Source organism: Giraffa tippelskirchi, chromosome 7 (genome assembly GCF_054371585.1).
Source record: "Giraffa tippelskirchi isolate mGirTip1 chromosome 7, T2T-mGirTip1v1.2.pri, whole genome shotgun sequence".
Classification (NCBI taxonomy): Eukaryota; Metazoa; Chordata; class Mammalia; order Artiodactyla; family Giraffidae; genus Giraffa; species Giraffa tippelskirchi.
Genome location: NC_137281.1, coordinates 2826653 through 2841716, shown reverse-complemented (window position 1 = coordinate 2841716; position 15064 = coordinate 2826653). Strand labels below are relative to the sequence as shown.

The 15064-nt window shown below is 49.4% G+C and overlaps 1 protein-coding gene across 1 annotated transcript; it reads right to left on the bottom strand.

The window, feature by feature from the left end:
* Positions 1-916: 916 nt before the first annotated feature.
* Positions 917-13934, bottom strand: LOC145512177 (leukocyte immunoglobulin-like receptor subfamily A member 5). The gene is made up of 10 exons (XM_081505803.1): positions 13896-13934; positions 13430-13714; positions 12887-13186; positions 6783-6818; positions 6317-6601; positions 5775-6074; positions 5506-5550; positions 2808-2930; positions 1441-1493; positions 917-1361 (listed from the first exon to the last, which is right to left on the bottom strand). The coding sequence occupies exons 2-10, from the start codon at positions 13578-13580 to the stop codon at positions 1221-1223; spliced, it is 1434 nt and encodes a 477-aa protein (XP_081361929.1). The 5' UTR covers positions 13581-13714; positions 13896-13934; the 3' UTR covers positions 917-1220.
* Between the last annotated feature and the right edge of the window lie 1130 nt (positions 13935-15064).

The following is a 15064-nucleotide window of genomic DNA, read 5'->3' as shown; positions in this document are numbered from 1 at the left end:
CTGAGCCACCAGGGAAGCCCACAAAAAGCAAAAAAGTATTGAAAAGTGCAAAAATGTAACATGTATGGTACAAAACAGGTGACTTGCCAGATTTGACCTGTGGGTTCTAATTTATTGACCCCTGCCCTAGACAACCAACTCTTCAACCAGAGGGATGGTTTAGGATCTTTCCTGTGCCCTCACAAATAATCAATTTGCAAAATAAAGCACCAATCATACAGAAACAATGAGAGTGAGGGTATTTATATCTGAGGACTTATTTGAACTGGAAACCCAATTTCAAAGTTATTTTCATGGACCTTCAGTTAATTGGCACCCAGTAGCCTCAAAGTGGAGACTTTTAGAGTAAAGATCAAAAAACTATCAGAATTTCCTATCGATCACTCAAGACTCCTGATAGATTCCTTAAAAGCCAATGTTCAGCCCTTTCTCATTCCTTTATATAGATTCAAATTTTCATCTGGTATATTTTTTTCTTCGCTTAAAGACCTTCCTTTAGTATTTCTTTTAGTAGGTTATGAACATTCTCAGCTTTTGTTTTCAGAAGGCTGTAACATAAAACCTGGTACCCAAGAGGATTAATTAAGTAAGTACACTTAATTAATCCCTTTCATGGATCACAGCCTTGTCATGGCAACAGAAAATCAACCTTGAATGTTCACTGGAAGGACTAATGCTGAAGCTGAAGTTCCAATACTTTGGCCACCCGATGGGAAGAGCCAACTCATTGGAAAAGACTGTGATGCTGGGAAAGATTGAGGACAGGAGGAGAAGGGGACGTCAGAGGATGAGATGGTTGGATGGCATCACTGACTCAATGGACAAGAGTCTGAGCAAACTCCGGGAGACAGTGAAGGACAGGGGAGCCTGGCGTGCTGCAGTCCATGGGGTTGCAAAGAGTTGGACACGACAGGACTGAACAACAACAACATTTAATTAATGAATAATGAAAACTTACAAAATATTACCCTGTTGCTCTTCCGAAGACTTCAGAGGGTCTCAGGAATTCCTGGGCAATTAGAGATTCTGGGACTGACTGGGTGATGTTGCTGAGGTCTCTAGATTTCCAGGGGAGGGCAGCAGCAGGACCTTCCAGGGAATGTGGGCTCCCTCAGCCAGGCTGACTGTCAGGTTTGGAACCTCAGTTCTAGAGGAGGGAGCTACCGAGAGGTAGCTGTGAGTTCTGCCGCCCAGACGAAGTGCTGGCCCTGGTGCCTGGCTTATCTGAAGGCCAGCGTCACATACTCACTGGTCTGGGTCTGTCTGGGCACCCAGGAGGGTGTCCCAGCTGTCCCCTGGAGGGGGGCACTGCAGGTCACCTGGGAATAGGTGACCTCCTGCGGGTCTGAAGCTTCAGAGGCCTGAGGAAGGAAGGGAGAATATGAGACGGGGGTGTGACACGGGGGGTCCCAGGGACAGTCTAGAGGAGGAAGCCCTTACCTGTCCATTCACCCGGCCAGCTGCCTCTGGGTGTCTCTCTTTCCTCGCAGCGTCTAGAGGGAAAGAGGAGGTTGTTATGGACCGTGTATTTGTGTCCCTACTGCCCCCCCACCCCAAATTCATCTGCTGAAGTGGGGACCTGCAGGTGATGGTGTTTGGAGGTGGTGCCCCTGGGAGGAACTGGGGTTTCGATGGGGTCCTGAGGGTGGGATTCTCATGTTCAGCCAGAGCTCAAGCTCGCTCTCTCTGCCAGGAGGGGTGACTGTCTGCAAGAGAACCCTCACCGGGAACTGAATCCTAGCACCTACGTCTCGGACCTCCCAGCCTCCAGAATTGTCAGAAATGAAGGCTGGGTGTTTGAAGCACCTGGTCTATGGTGCTCTGTTACAGCAGCTCGAAGAGGCAAAGAGAGGGTCATTTCTTAAAAAACTGAAGTACTGTTGAATATACAATATAAGTTACAGGTATACAGTATACTGATTTACAGTTTGAAAAGGTTAAACTCCGTTTATAGTTATTCTAAAATATTGCTATATTCCCCATTTTGTTGTTGGGGCTTTGGGTATCTTTTTTTTTCCTAGTTGTGGTGTGTGGGATCTAGTTCCTTGACCAGGGATCAAACCTGTGCCTCCTGCATTGGGAATGTGGAGTCTTAGCCACTGGACCACCAGAGACGTCCCATCCTTGTAGATTATTTTATACCTACTGGTTTGTACCTCTTAATCCCCTACCCCTCAATTACCCCTCCCCCTCTGCATTAGTCACTGCTAGTTTGTTCTCTATATCTGTAATTTTAAACATACAACATTATAGCCTGAATATTTCTCTTTGTCACAAGAGGTGTTTCCCAAACAATATTTTAAATGGCTACGTTAGCTTTACTATCGTGTATGGTTTATATCCTCTGTTTTACGACACTGTTTTGGTTTATGGGTTATATATTGTTTCATGACATTGTTTTGTAATATTGTAAATAATGCCATGGTGACTATGTTTGTGAATCCGTGTATCCTTCCACCAGCAGCTTAAGAGAGTGTTTACATCTCATCTTCCCAGATTGAATTTTCTCATCTTTTCATCTTTGATAATGAAAAATGACACAGCAAAAACAACAACAGTAACAATCTCGTGAACATAACAGAGGGTCACGTTTTCGGGAGGGTGGCTGTATATTCCCCCCAGCCCTGTCTTCTGGAAGGCAGTTACCACAATCACAGCGTGAACCAGCAAAACAGCCCACCCCTCATTGCTTCTGGACCCCTCAGCCCCTTCCCCTCCCCCAGCAAACGCCCCTCCCCATTTCTCCAGTGGGATTTGCACCCCAGGGTTCTCTGCACAGGCTCCCCCTCCTGCTCTCAAGGACCTACTGTTTTTGGCTTTGCACAGACAGTAGAGGATGAGGAAGACGAGCAGCAGGAGGCCTGCGGCCACCGGGACACCGATCCAGATGCCTAGGTGTCTGTCCTGGGAGGCTAGGTTGCCAGACGGGGCTGCAAAAGAGGGCACAGTGCTGGAGCAGGCGCCCTGTGTAAAGGCTTTCACACACAGCACTGTTTCTGAGTGTTTCCTCAGACCCCACTACGATCTCCAAGCTCAGAATTGTTGACCTTGTTTCTTAAAAAAAAGGAATGAGCTTTGACCACCTTGTTTGCTTGGTCCATGAAGTCATAGATAACAAAGCACTTGGAGGGACTTCTCTGGAGGTCCAGTGGTGAAGACTTCACCTTCCAACGCAGGGGGTGCTGGTCCCATCCCTGATCCAGGAGTAGGATCCCACAGGCCTCATGGCCAACCCCGCCCCCCCAAGAAACACATAAAACAGAAGCAACATTGTAACAAATTGAATAAAGATTTAAAAGAGAAGCCACTCGGAAATGGAAATTTGTATCCTTACAGAGATCAGCAAGTGATGACACACAGACCAAACCCCGCCCACCTGTTTTCCCGCGGCCCTCGAGCTCAGAATAGACTTACATTTTTAAACTGTAACCCCCCCAAAAATCAAAAAAGAATAAAATTTGCGACAAGTGCAAATGAACTGAAATTCAAACTTCAGCACCTGTATCTATCGTTTTCATCAGAACTCGGCCTCAGCTCACTTGCTTCTGCATATTGTCTGTGGCTGCTTTTGTGCACAGGGTTGGAGTTGAGCAGGTGAGAAAGAGACCAGCTATCCACCCACTGAGTGACTAGCCTATTACAGGAAATATTTACTGACCACTGGGGCAGAGGAAGCACAGCTCAGAAAAGAGCCAGCGGTGGTGAATCAAGAATGTGGTGTTAGCCAAGCTCAGCGGAGGGCTCATTCCAAGAACTGACTTGAACCATCACATGGAAATGTGTAGGAAAAATATGCATTTCATTACACAAAAGCAACCACAGACAACAGAACGAATTCTTTCTGTGTTGGCTAGATTCCAATACAGAAATATATATATATATATATTTTAAAAGACAAATAGGTGTGAGCCGGATAGAGCACATGTTTCACAGCCCCGCCCGCCCCCAGTTTCCCAGTCTAGGTTCTATCCATCTCATAGGTGGTAGGGCCCACATGGGGTCTCATTGATAATGTGGCTCATTATGTCGACCTTGCAAACAAAGAATAAAGTCTCACAGTGATCCGTGAGACTGACCAAATTGCCCAAATGGCATCCTGTTGTCTCACTGGTGCCCATCTTCTCAAAGATGCGAGACCACCTGATTCCAGACCTCCGGCTATGTGACCATCCCTTCAGAGAATTTTTTCATTGGTGGGGTATAAGAAGGACTCCGTCAGAAAGGGAGGATGCTGGTTCTCCTTAAGAGCCACTTACCCTCTCTTTTCCCTCTAATACATTTCCTTTTCTTGCCTGACTGCCCGGCTCGCTCTCTCTTTCTCTGCACTCGCCTTAATTCTGGTGCTGAAACCCGGCAGGGAAGATCCACCGCAGCTGGATGGGCTCCTCTCCCGAGCCCACCTCCTGTGGTCCCCTCTCTTTGCTGAGAAACTCAGACGAGCTCCGGGACGGGACTCTCCACTTGCCTTGCTGGACTGACATCCACACACCGCCCCACCCTGCAGCCATCGGTTACGGGGTGAGTGAAATCCCATTCCCTCGGATCCTCTCTCTCTCTCTCTCCACAGCCCTCGGGCCCTCGGCCTGTGCCACATCTGACTTTGAAATAGGGGACGCCCATTTCAAAGCAGACTATTATTACTCTCTGAGAAAGTCCTGAGAACAGGGACACCTTTTCTCTTGGACCGTTCTTTCTCCTCGCTTTCCCTTGCCCTTGACTAACCTCTAAGAGGACATGGTCAACTCAAGGGCAAGGAGTCCAAGAGCAAACCCCTCCTCTTGAGGACCCCTCCAGCTTTGGATGCTCCTTATAGGCATCTGTCTATGAATGGCCCCCCAGTACACAGGCACACACATGCACACACGCATGCACGCGTGCGCACACACACAGTATAGACTCTGAGACATGTCTTGGGACAGGAAGCAAGTTCATACTAAATTCTTCTCAAGACGTAAGAAAGAAGTGACACTGGTCACAACCACAGAAGGTCTTAACCCAACAGTCCTTAATCCTGTACAGAGTTTGCATCTACACCCCTGAAGGAAATGAGGCTCAGAGGAGGGGAAAAACATTGACAGGGAATTTGCTGTAGGAGCAGCTCTCGTGACCTGTGTGTCCTCAGTGCAGTCTAGGGACGAAGCCACCAGAGAACAAGGTTATCTGATCGTCTCTATTATTCTGAGCTGATATTGAGAGACTAATCCTTCTGGGAGCAGAGCTCAGTGGTGAGGCTATGAATTCTAGAATATTGTCGATTATGGATCACTGATAAATGCTATCTATGGATCCTGTTGGCTTTATCTGCAATCTGTAGACCTTCTAATCTTCTCCTTTCCCTTGGGGAGAGCAGCTCTACCTGCTATATCTGTGTTCTCCATGCCCCAAGACATCAGAAACCTTCTTAAAAAGCTGGCCCTGTCTCTGGTAAACCCCGTTCCACTCCAGGTCAGAGGGAAGGGGACATAGAATCTCTTTTCGGTTTCCCACCTAAACTCAGTCACTCACCAGTTGAACGTCTGCGCTGTGTGCTGCTGGGAGAGTCAGTAGTTCCTGAAAACAGAGATGAAGTGGGAGAGGTCGTCCTTATTTCCGCTCAGCCAGGCTCTCACCTCCCAGAGTCCCAGGACCTACCTGGCCCGTCCCTGGCCCTTCGCTTAGAGATTCGTGTCTAAGCCGATGGCTTAGACACTGGCTCTTCCCCAGCCAGTGCTTTAACCACACAGAGGCAGCCCCCAGGGCGGGGGTCAGATGGGTGGACTGGGCTTCTTCCTCACCTTCGACCTGAAGCTGCAGTTGGTTGCTGGGCTCAGACCACTCATAGGGGCTTCGGCGGAAGGCACCGTAGCATCTGTAGGTCCCCGCCTGTGTGGAGGAGACTGGATTCAAGAGGAAGATGGTCTGGTGTCCTCCGTCCTGGGGGGTGGAGCTTTGGTTCTGGGTGATGTGATCTCTGTCTCCTTTGGTGAGGATAAATACATCATAGCTGATTTGGGAGAAACACTGCAACGTCACGTTCTCCCCGGGAGCCACCACGGTGCCAGCCACGCTGGAGAGGGAGGGTTTGGGATAAACTCCTGAGAAAGAAGGAAGTTCAGCGATGAAGGGAAGGGTCACGTATGCACCGTCCCTTTCTGTCCCCTGGGAGCAGACGTGGTCTGGTCTCTCTCCCCTCCCCCCTGAGGAAATCTCTCTCGGCATCATCCTGGAGTCCTCCCCAAGGACAAGGCTTGGTCCTCCCGCTTCCTGTCCCCAAAGCCCGGTCCTTCCCTCGGCAGAGGGGGCAGTCCCGGCTCTGGTGCCTCTGTGTCCCCCTCACCGGTCATCACCAGCAGCAGGGGGTCACTGAACTGGGACCAGTGGCCTCCTCTCTTATAGGAGCAGTGGTACAGCCCTGTGTTGTCTGTTGTAATCTCTGAGATACTCAAAATGTTGATCTCCTTAGGCGTGATCTGTTCCTCGTTGTCCATGGGCTCAGGACTTCCCACTTTTGATATCTTGTACCCCTCAGCTTGATTAGGTCCTTGACACAGGAGGGTCACAGAATCCTTCCGTAGAACTATGGGTCCAGGCAGAGCTGTGATACGAGGCGGGGGGAGATTTCCTAGAACACAGGGAACAGCTGATAGACACACAAGCCTTTCTGCTTCTCACTCCACCCTTCTATTTCCCCCCTCTTACACCCTCCGCTCTAAAGTCTGAGTCCCCTCTTTCCTGCTGCCAAGAGAGCTGATATCTGGCTTAAACCCTGCTGGGTCCTCAGGGGTATCACACCGAACACTCACCCTCCTGTGCCCGAGTGCTCTGGCTCAGACACAACCCTAGAAAGAAACACCCGGTGAGAACAGCCCGGCCTAAAGAACCACCAGCCTTGCCCTCCTTAGCCGTCTATTTGCACCCAACCCTCTCTCCCCGACTGACCAAGACAGAGCAGCAAGGGAGGAGCCACGGACATGATCCCCTGTTCAGGCTGCGCGCTGGCCTCAGCCACGCTCCTCTGATGAAGGACACACTGCTCCGTCGAGTGGCTCACCCTTACAGGAAGCTGTGCAATTGCTTTCAGTTCTCAGCCCTGTAGTGAAGGCAGTTCACATTCTCTTCCTCCGGGGTTGGGAGTGGGGCATAGAGACGTAGCTGACACCACGAAGACATTGATCTGAACTTCTCCTCTGTGGGCATGCTGGGTCATGGCTGGGCGGAGAGAACCATGTGTCGGGTTGAAACTTCAGAGGCCCGTGGCTCAGGAGGGCTTCCCTCAGGACTGAGGAGATGACTGAAGGTTCCAACTCAGAGCAAGAGGTTTTTGCTGTTCAGTCGCCCAGTCGTGTCTGACCCTTTGAGACCCCATGGGCAGCATACCAGGCTTCCCTGTCCATCACTGTCTCCCAGAGTTTGCTCCAACTTAAGACCATTGAGGTTAGACAGGGCTTTCTTTCCTCTGACACTGTGGAAAATACACATATCCATGTCTGTCTATCATTATCTGTCATTTTATTATCTACTTATTTATCATCTATCAATCATGCATTTATTACCTATCGATCATTTATTATCATCTACCTATCTACCATTTATTTATCTAATTCCATCATCTATCTGGTCCCATCACTTCATGGGAAATAGATGGGGAAACAGTGGAAACAGTGTCAGACTTCATTTTTGGGGGCTCCAAAATCACTGCAGATGGTGACTGCAGCCATGAAATTAAAAGACACTTACTCCTTGGAAGGAAAGTTATGACCAACCGAGACATCATATTAAAAAGCAGAGACATTACTTTGTCAACAAAGGTCCATCTAGTCAAAGCTATGGTTTTTCCAGTAGTCGGGTATGGATGTAAGAGTTGAACTATAAAGAAAGCTGAGCACCGAAGAACTGATGCTTTTGAACTGTGGTGTTGGAGAAGACTCTTGAGAGTCCCTTGGACTGCAAGGAGATCCAACCAGTCCATCCTAAAGGAGATCAGTCCTGGGTGTTCATTGGAAGGACTGATGTTGAAGCTGAAACTCCAATCCTTTGGCCACCTCATGCGAAGAGTTGACTCACTGGAAAAGACCCTGATGCTGGGAAGGATTGGGGGCAGGAGGAGAAGGGGACGACAGAGGATGAGATGGCTGGATGGTGTCACCGAAGCTATGGACATGGGTTTGGGTAGACTCCGGGAGTTGGTGATGGACAGGGAGGCCTGGCATGCTACAGCAAAGAGTCAGACACTACTGAGCGACTGAACTGAACTGATCATCTATCTATGGCCTTCCGTGGTGGCTTAGTGGTGAAGTATTGCCTGCAAAGCAGGAGACATGGGTTCTATCCCTGGGTCAGGAAGATCCCCTGGAGGAGGAAATAGCAAGCCACTCCAGTATTCTTGCCTGGAGAATCCCATGGACAGAAGAGCCTGGTGGGCTACAGTCTGTGGACTTGAAAACAGTCAGACATGACTTAATGACTAAACAATAGCAACAACAATTGTTTGTCTATATCTACATCTAGATATCATTTATATATTAATAATCTCTTTGCTATTTATCTATCATTTGTTCATTCTCTACTATCAAGCAATCATCTATTATCTATGATTTTTTTTTAACATATCTAGTTGTTTGTGTGTTTATTTGACTGCACCGGGTCTTAGCTGTGGCCCACGGGGTCTTCAGCTGCGGCGGCAAACTCTTAGCTGCGGCAGGGGGGATCTAGTTCCCTGACAAGAGACCAAGCCCAGGGCCCCTGCATTGGGAGCAAGGAGTCTCAGCTACTGGACCACCAGGGAAGTCCCCATCTATTGTTTACATATATCATTTTTCACTTACCTATCTATCTATCTGTCTACCAATATCCAATGTACTCTATCTTTGTATCATTTCTCTCCCTCCTCCCCACCTCTTTCCCTCCATCCAGGGCATCGAATGGGAATCCTGAGAACACCCCCATCACCGCTTTCTAGGAGAACCATCTCCAGATGCTTTGTTTAGCATGTCTTTGCTCTCAAGTTACTTGGACTCAACTGTTTGGAGGAAAGATTGTAAGAGAGGATTATTGAGTTCTAAAACCCACATGCCAACCCATGTTTTTGCATGGCCTCAGGATTTTTAAATGACTGAAAAACAAAAAGAAAATTAGCATTTTGTAACCCATGAAAATGATTTAAAATTCACACTTTGCTTTTTCAAACTAAGTTTCATAGGATTATGGCCTTGCTCATATGGTCACACATCATCGCTACTGCTTTTGTGCTGTATGTGTGCTCAGCCAGGTCTGACCCTTTGTCTGACCCGTGGACTGTAGCCCACCAGGCTCCTCTCTGTCCATGGGAATTCCCAGGCAAGAATACTGGAGTGGGTTGGCAGTTCTTTCTCCAGGGGATCTTCTTGACCTAGGGATTGAATCTGTGTCTTTTCTGTCTCCTGCACTGGCAGGTGGGTTCTTTAGCCCTAGTGCTCCCTAGGAAGTCCTATGAGAGCAGAACTGAGTACCTGCAAAGAAGAGTAAATGGCTCACCATATATTTACTACTTTACAGAAATCAGTTGTCATTTAGAACATGACAGGAACACCTAGCCGACTCTGAGAACGCATTCAGAGAAAACACCCAAGGAAAGTTATGCCTATGCTGACACAGAAAAAGCAAGGAACCAGCAGAAGGAGGGGACTTTGGTGAGGGAACAGCAGTCAGTGGCAGAGAGCTGAGTTGATTCTTGGGGCAGAGGTGAGGCTGAAGAGTACGTGATCACTTAGTATCTCTGTTTTTCTGTGCGGTATCCACGGAGGTTTAAGTCCAAGGGTATTTATTATTTACTTAAACAGTTTGGAGCTAAGAAGTTCCCAAATTATTTCACCAGCTCAACTGTAACAGGGGGTGTGTTAGCTTTTCTTGATTCTGTTGTTTTAGTCTCATGCTTTGAAAGATGTTTCTTCTCAGAAACAAAAAAACAAAACCCCAAACCCCCAAACCCAAAGAAGAAAAATTACTAACATCACAACCATCTGTGTAACTTAAATCCCCAAACCAACCAACCAATATAAATGCTCATGCTTTTAACATAATTCTATAATTTTTAAATTTCGCAAAGAGTTGGACACAATTGAGCAACTTTCACTTTCATAAGGGCTACATTGAAGAAAAAAAAAATCAGCATTTCTAGCCCTAGACCCATTTCCCACCCTGCAAGAACAACCACTCTAAGGAATTTACACATTACACATAAGCAAAGTTTATTAAGCATCATCTCTGTTTGAATCATGTCCTGTTCTAAATTCGAAAGTGTATTAAAACATTTATTCCCAGGTACTTCCCTGGCAGTCCAGTGGTTAAGACGTTGCCTCGCAATGCGGGGATGTGGGTTTAATCCCTGCTTGGGGACATACGATCCAACATGCCTCGTGGCCAAGGAACCAAAACGTAAAACAGAAGCAAAATTGTAACAAATTCAATAAAGACTTAAATATTAAAGCAAAACAACAAACCGTGCTTGTTTCCGAGCCTCTCCTGTGAGATAGTGCATGAAGGCAAGGATTTCTGGCTCAAAGATCAGACTCAGTGATCCCCAGGGGGCAGGGTGAGCAATAGCCCCCTAATTACAGTTTTGCAAAGCTGCCCAGGACCTCCATGTCAAAAGGGACACTGCAGATGTGGTGAAATGAAGGGTCTTGGGTGGGGGCTTATCGTAGGTTGTCACGGGGGGCCCAATGTAGTCACGTGTTCTCTTTTTAAAATATAATTATTTATTATTTATTCATTTGGTGGCTGCTCACAGGCTTAGCTGCTGTGCAGCCTGTGGGATCTTAGTTCCCTGACTGGGCCTCAAACACATCCCCTGCATTGCAGGGCAGATTCTTCACCACTGGACCAATGGGGACGTCCCCACAAGTGTTGGCTAAAAGGGAAGCAGGAGGGTGGGGCTGTGGGAGGCAAGAAGGGAGGAAGGAAGCAGAGGTCAGAGAGAAGAGACACTCCCCTCCTGGGTCTGCAGGAGGCAGCGACAGGACAGGGAACACAGGCAGAGTCTAGAAGCACCAAAAGGCAAGAACGCCGACGGGAAACAAAAGCAGCGCGGGCTTGCGGACAGGCTTTAGACCCTGCTCTCCAGAACCGAAAGAGAATGAACTCGGGCTGCTCTCGGCCTCGATGCCCCTGGTAAGTTGTTTCAGGTTCGACAGGAAGCGAGGACACCGCTGTATCGGACGGTGACCCAGCCAGGGCTCTGTCTCCTCCACACAGGTGAGCATAGTGCTTGACGCCAGCGGAGGGTCATCGGCGCTTGTCTGTCCACTGGGGCGGGGGCTCATCTGACTTCACTGAGGGAGCTCCCCGCTGCACCAGGCTTCAGCCAACAGGACGACCATGACCAGGAGAAGCAGGGCAGCCACGCTCAAGCGGACTTGATTCTCCACAGAAGGACGCCAAGCGGCAGGCGCTGTGAGAGAAGGTCAAAGGGCCAATGCTCGTTTGTGGGTGTTGATTACTCACTCAGCTGTGTCCTCCTGACCCCATGGATGTGGCCCGCCAGGCTCCTCCGTCCATGGGATTTCCAGGCAAGAGCACTGGAGTGGGTTGCCATGCCCTTCTCCAGGGCATCTTCCTGACCCGGGAATTGAACCTGGGTCTCCTGCTTGGCAGGCAGATTCTTTACCACTGAGTCACCAGGGAAGCCGTCCATGACCCCCAAACCCAAGCTCACTTCTCCAGACCACTGGACCTGGTGGGAGGTCCACCCAGCCCACCCATCTGGGTAAGCAGTTAAGCACCTTGCTTTCCCCCTGTCATTACAGGCGCTGTGCTGATACCGCCGGGGGCTTCTGGGGTCAAGAAAGACAGGACTGGGGCACTGGAGGCTGCCAGTCCACGCCCCCGAGCCCTGCCTGCTCCTCGCTCGGCATCCCCTGAGATTCGACCATTCCCGCAGCAGACACGCTGGCCTCTGTTACCCGTGGGCTCCTGAGTGCGTCTCGACCTCTGGGTCTTGGCCCGTGGCTGGTTCCTCTGCCTGTCCTGCGCTCTCTACAAGGATCACCCCTCTGATTTCATCCCAGTGTCTGCTGAAAATACACCCACGAGGGACTTGCTTGTTGAGCCCTCTGCTAAAACAGCAGCCCCTTCTGTCAGTCTCATTCTGTTACACTGTATGACTTGGTTTTTCCCAACTAGTCATTATGTTACACATTTTTATTCTGATAAAAGTAAGATACATATAACACACATATTATGTATAATCTATATAAATATTTTTCTGCATAGCATATATAATATTTAATCATAGTTACATATGATATATATATATAATACATATATTATATACACATGGAGTTCCCTGTAGCTCAAATGGTAAAGAATCTGCCTGTGATGCAGGAGACCAGGGTTCCATCCCTGGGTCAGGAAGATCCTCTGGAGAAGGGCATGGCAACCCACTCCAGTATTCTTGCCTGGAGAATTCCAAGGACAGAGAATCCTGGCGGGCTACAGTTTGTGGGGTCGCAAAGAGTCAGACACGACTGAGCGACTAACGCACACGTACATACATACAATGTGTAACACATACATCTGCATCCATACGGTTAACACTCCAGGGCAGAGGAAAGGGGACATAGAATCTCTTTTCGGTTTCCCACCTAAACTCAGTCACTCACCAGTTGAACGTCTGCGCTGTGTGCTGCTGGGAGAGTCAGTAGTTCTTGAAAACAGAGATGAAGTGGGAGAGGTCGTCCTTATTTCCGCTCAGTCAGGCTCTCACCTCCCAGAGTCCCAGGACCTACCTGGCCCGTCCCCAGCCCGTCGCTTAGAGATTCACGTCTAAGCCGATGGCTTAGACACTGGCTCTTCCCCAGCCAGTGCTTTAACCACACAGAGGCAGCCCCCAGGGCGGGGGTCAGATGGGTGGACTGGGCTTCTTCCTCACCTTCGACCTGAAGCTGCAGTTCGTTGCTGGGCTCGGACCACTCATAGGGGCTTCGGCGGAAGGCACCGTAGCATCTGTAGGTCCCCGCCTGTGTGGAGGAGACTGGATTCAAGAGGAAGATGGTCTGGTGTCCTCCGTCCTGGGGGGCGGAGCTTTGGTTCTGGGTGATGTGATCTCCGTCTCCTTTGGTGAGGATAAATACATCATAGCTGATTTGGGAGAAACACTGCAACGTCACGTTCTCCCCGGGAGCCACCACGGTGCCAGCCACGCTGGAGAGGGAGGGTTTGGGATAAACTCCTGAGAAAGAAGGAAGTTCAGCGATGAAGGGAAGGGTCACGTATGCACCGTCCCTTTCTGTCCCCTGGGAGCAGACGTGGTCTGATCTCTCTCCCCTCCCCCCCTGAGGAAATCTCTCTCGGCATCATCCTGGAGTCCTCCCCAAGGACAAGGCTTGGTCCTCCCGCTTCCTGTCCCCAAAGCCCGGTCCTTCCCTCGGCAGAGGGGGCAGTCCTGGCTCTGGTGCCTCTGTGTCCCCCTCACCGGTCATCACCAGCAGCAGGGGGTCACTGAACTGGGACCAGTGGCCTCCTCTCTGATAGGAGCAGTGGTACAGCCCTGTCTTCTCTGTTGTCATCTCTGTGATACTCAAAATGTTGGTCTCCTTAGGCGTGATCTGTTCCTCGTTGTCCATGGGCTCAGGACTTCCCACTTTTGATATCTTGTACCCCTCAGCTTGATTAGGTCCTTGACACAGGAGGGTCACAGGATCCTTCCGTAGAACTATGGGTCCAGGCAGAGCTGTGATACGAGGCGGGGGGAGATTTCCTAGAACACAGGGAACAGCTGATAGACACACAAGCCTTTCTGCTTCTCACTCCACCCTTCTATTTCCCCCCTCTTACACCCTCTGCTCTAAAGTCTGAGTCCCCTCTTTCCTGCTGCCAAGAGAGCTGATATCTGGCTTAAACCCTGCTGGGTCCTCAGGGGTATCACACCGAACACTCACCCTCCTGTGCCCGAGTGCTCTGGCTCAGACACAACCCTAGAAAGAAACACCCGGTGAGAACAGCCCGGCCTAAAGAACCACCAGCCTTGCCCTCTTTAGCCGTCTATTTGCACCCAACCCTCTCTCCCCGACTGACCAAGACAGAGCAGCAAGGGAGGAGCCACGGACATGATCCCCTGTTCAGGCTGCGCGCTGGCCTCCGTGATGCTGAACGGACTTGTCCAGAAGAGACATAGACCTCCAAGAAGTGAGGGTGTGGCCCTGCTCTCCCCGTGAGAACGAAACCAGTCAGCATCCTCTTTCCTCCTACTTCCTCTGGGCCAGGCCTGAAGTATCGCCCTTAAGAAGACGTTCATCAACTGTACTTCAGCCTGAGGGATCTTTCTTGACATGGCATGTGGGATCTTATTTCCCGGGCCAGGGATAGAACCCACAACCCCTACATTGTAAGGCGGGTTCTTAACTGCCACCCCCCCAGGCAAGTCCAGTCACCTGTGCATCAGATTATCATCGGTCTAATCTGACTCCTCTCTTTCTACCCCATTCCCCTGTGTCAGCATTTTAATCTTTACATAATGCAAGGAGTAAGAGACTCTCAGTGTAGAAACAGGAGGGAAATAAATTCCGCTGTGGGGTTTGCTCTGAAATCTGTGTATTCAGGACCCTTGCCTCTTAACGCTGCATTCCAGTTCTTTATGTGCAAATCTGGGGGAGTGTTAAAGAGTTCCCAAAGCTACAATCACACAGTATATGGAAACTGTTCAAAACAGACCTTGCTAGAGAGATTGTTGCATAGTCACTAGCAAAGCAACTCTTCTTCCCCTTTCCTGTTTGCCCGTTCTGGTTTCCCCAACCCTAGAGGGACCTATGAGTAACGACAGAAATGAGATCACTAGCCAATTTAACCTAACTGCTGATTTACGCTCCACTGAATGCCCACCATGTCTTGCCAAGCACGTATATTCTTTTCCTACATTAAAAGAAGAATGAAGAATTAAGTCCTTAAAGAGTGACTAGCTCTCCACTCCCTTAGGGATCCCGCAGGCTGATCAGATGGGCAAGATAGCTTCTGAAGAAAGATCGCGTGGGAGTCCCTGCCTTTGGGACTTCACCTTCCAACACAGGGGCTGTGGGTGTGACCTCTGAAGGGGCAGCTAAGATCCCATTCG

Excerpts from the sequence above, each read along its gene's own strand:
- LOC145512177 (XM_081505803.1), bottom strand. The coding sequence starts at position 13,580 with ATGGACAACGAGGAACAGATCACGCCTAAGGAGACCAACATTTTGAGT. Across the intron at positions 6,602-6,782 it reads GAGCACTCGGGCACAGGAGG|GAAATCTCCCCCCGCCTCGT; the intron begins GTGAGTGTTCGG and ends CCTGTGTTCTAG. Across the intron at positions 1,362-1,440 it reads CTGGCCGGGTGAATGGACAG|GCCTCTGAAGCTTCAGACCC; the intron begins GTAAGGGCTTCC and ends TTCCTTCCTCAG.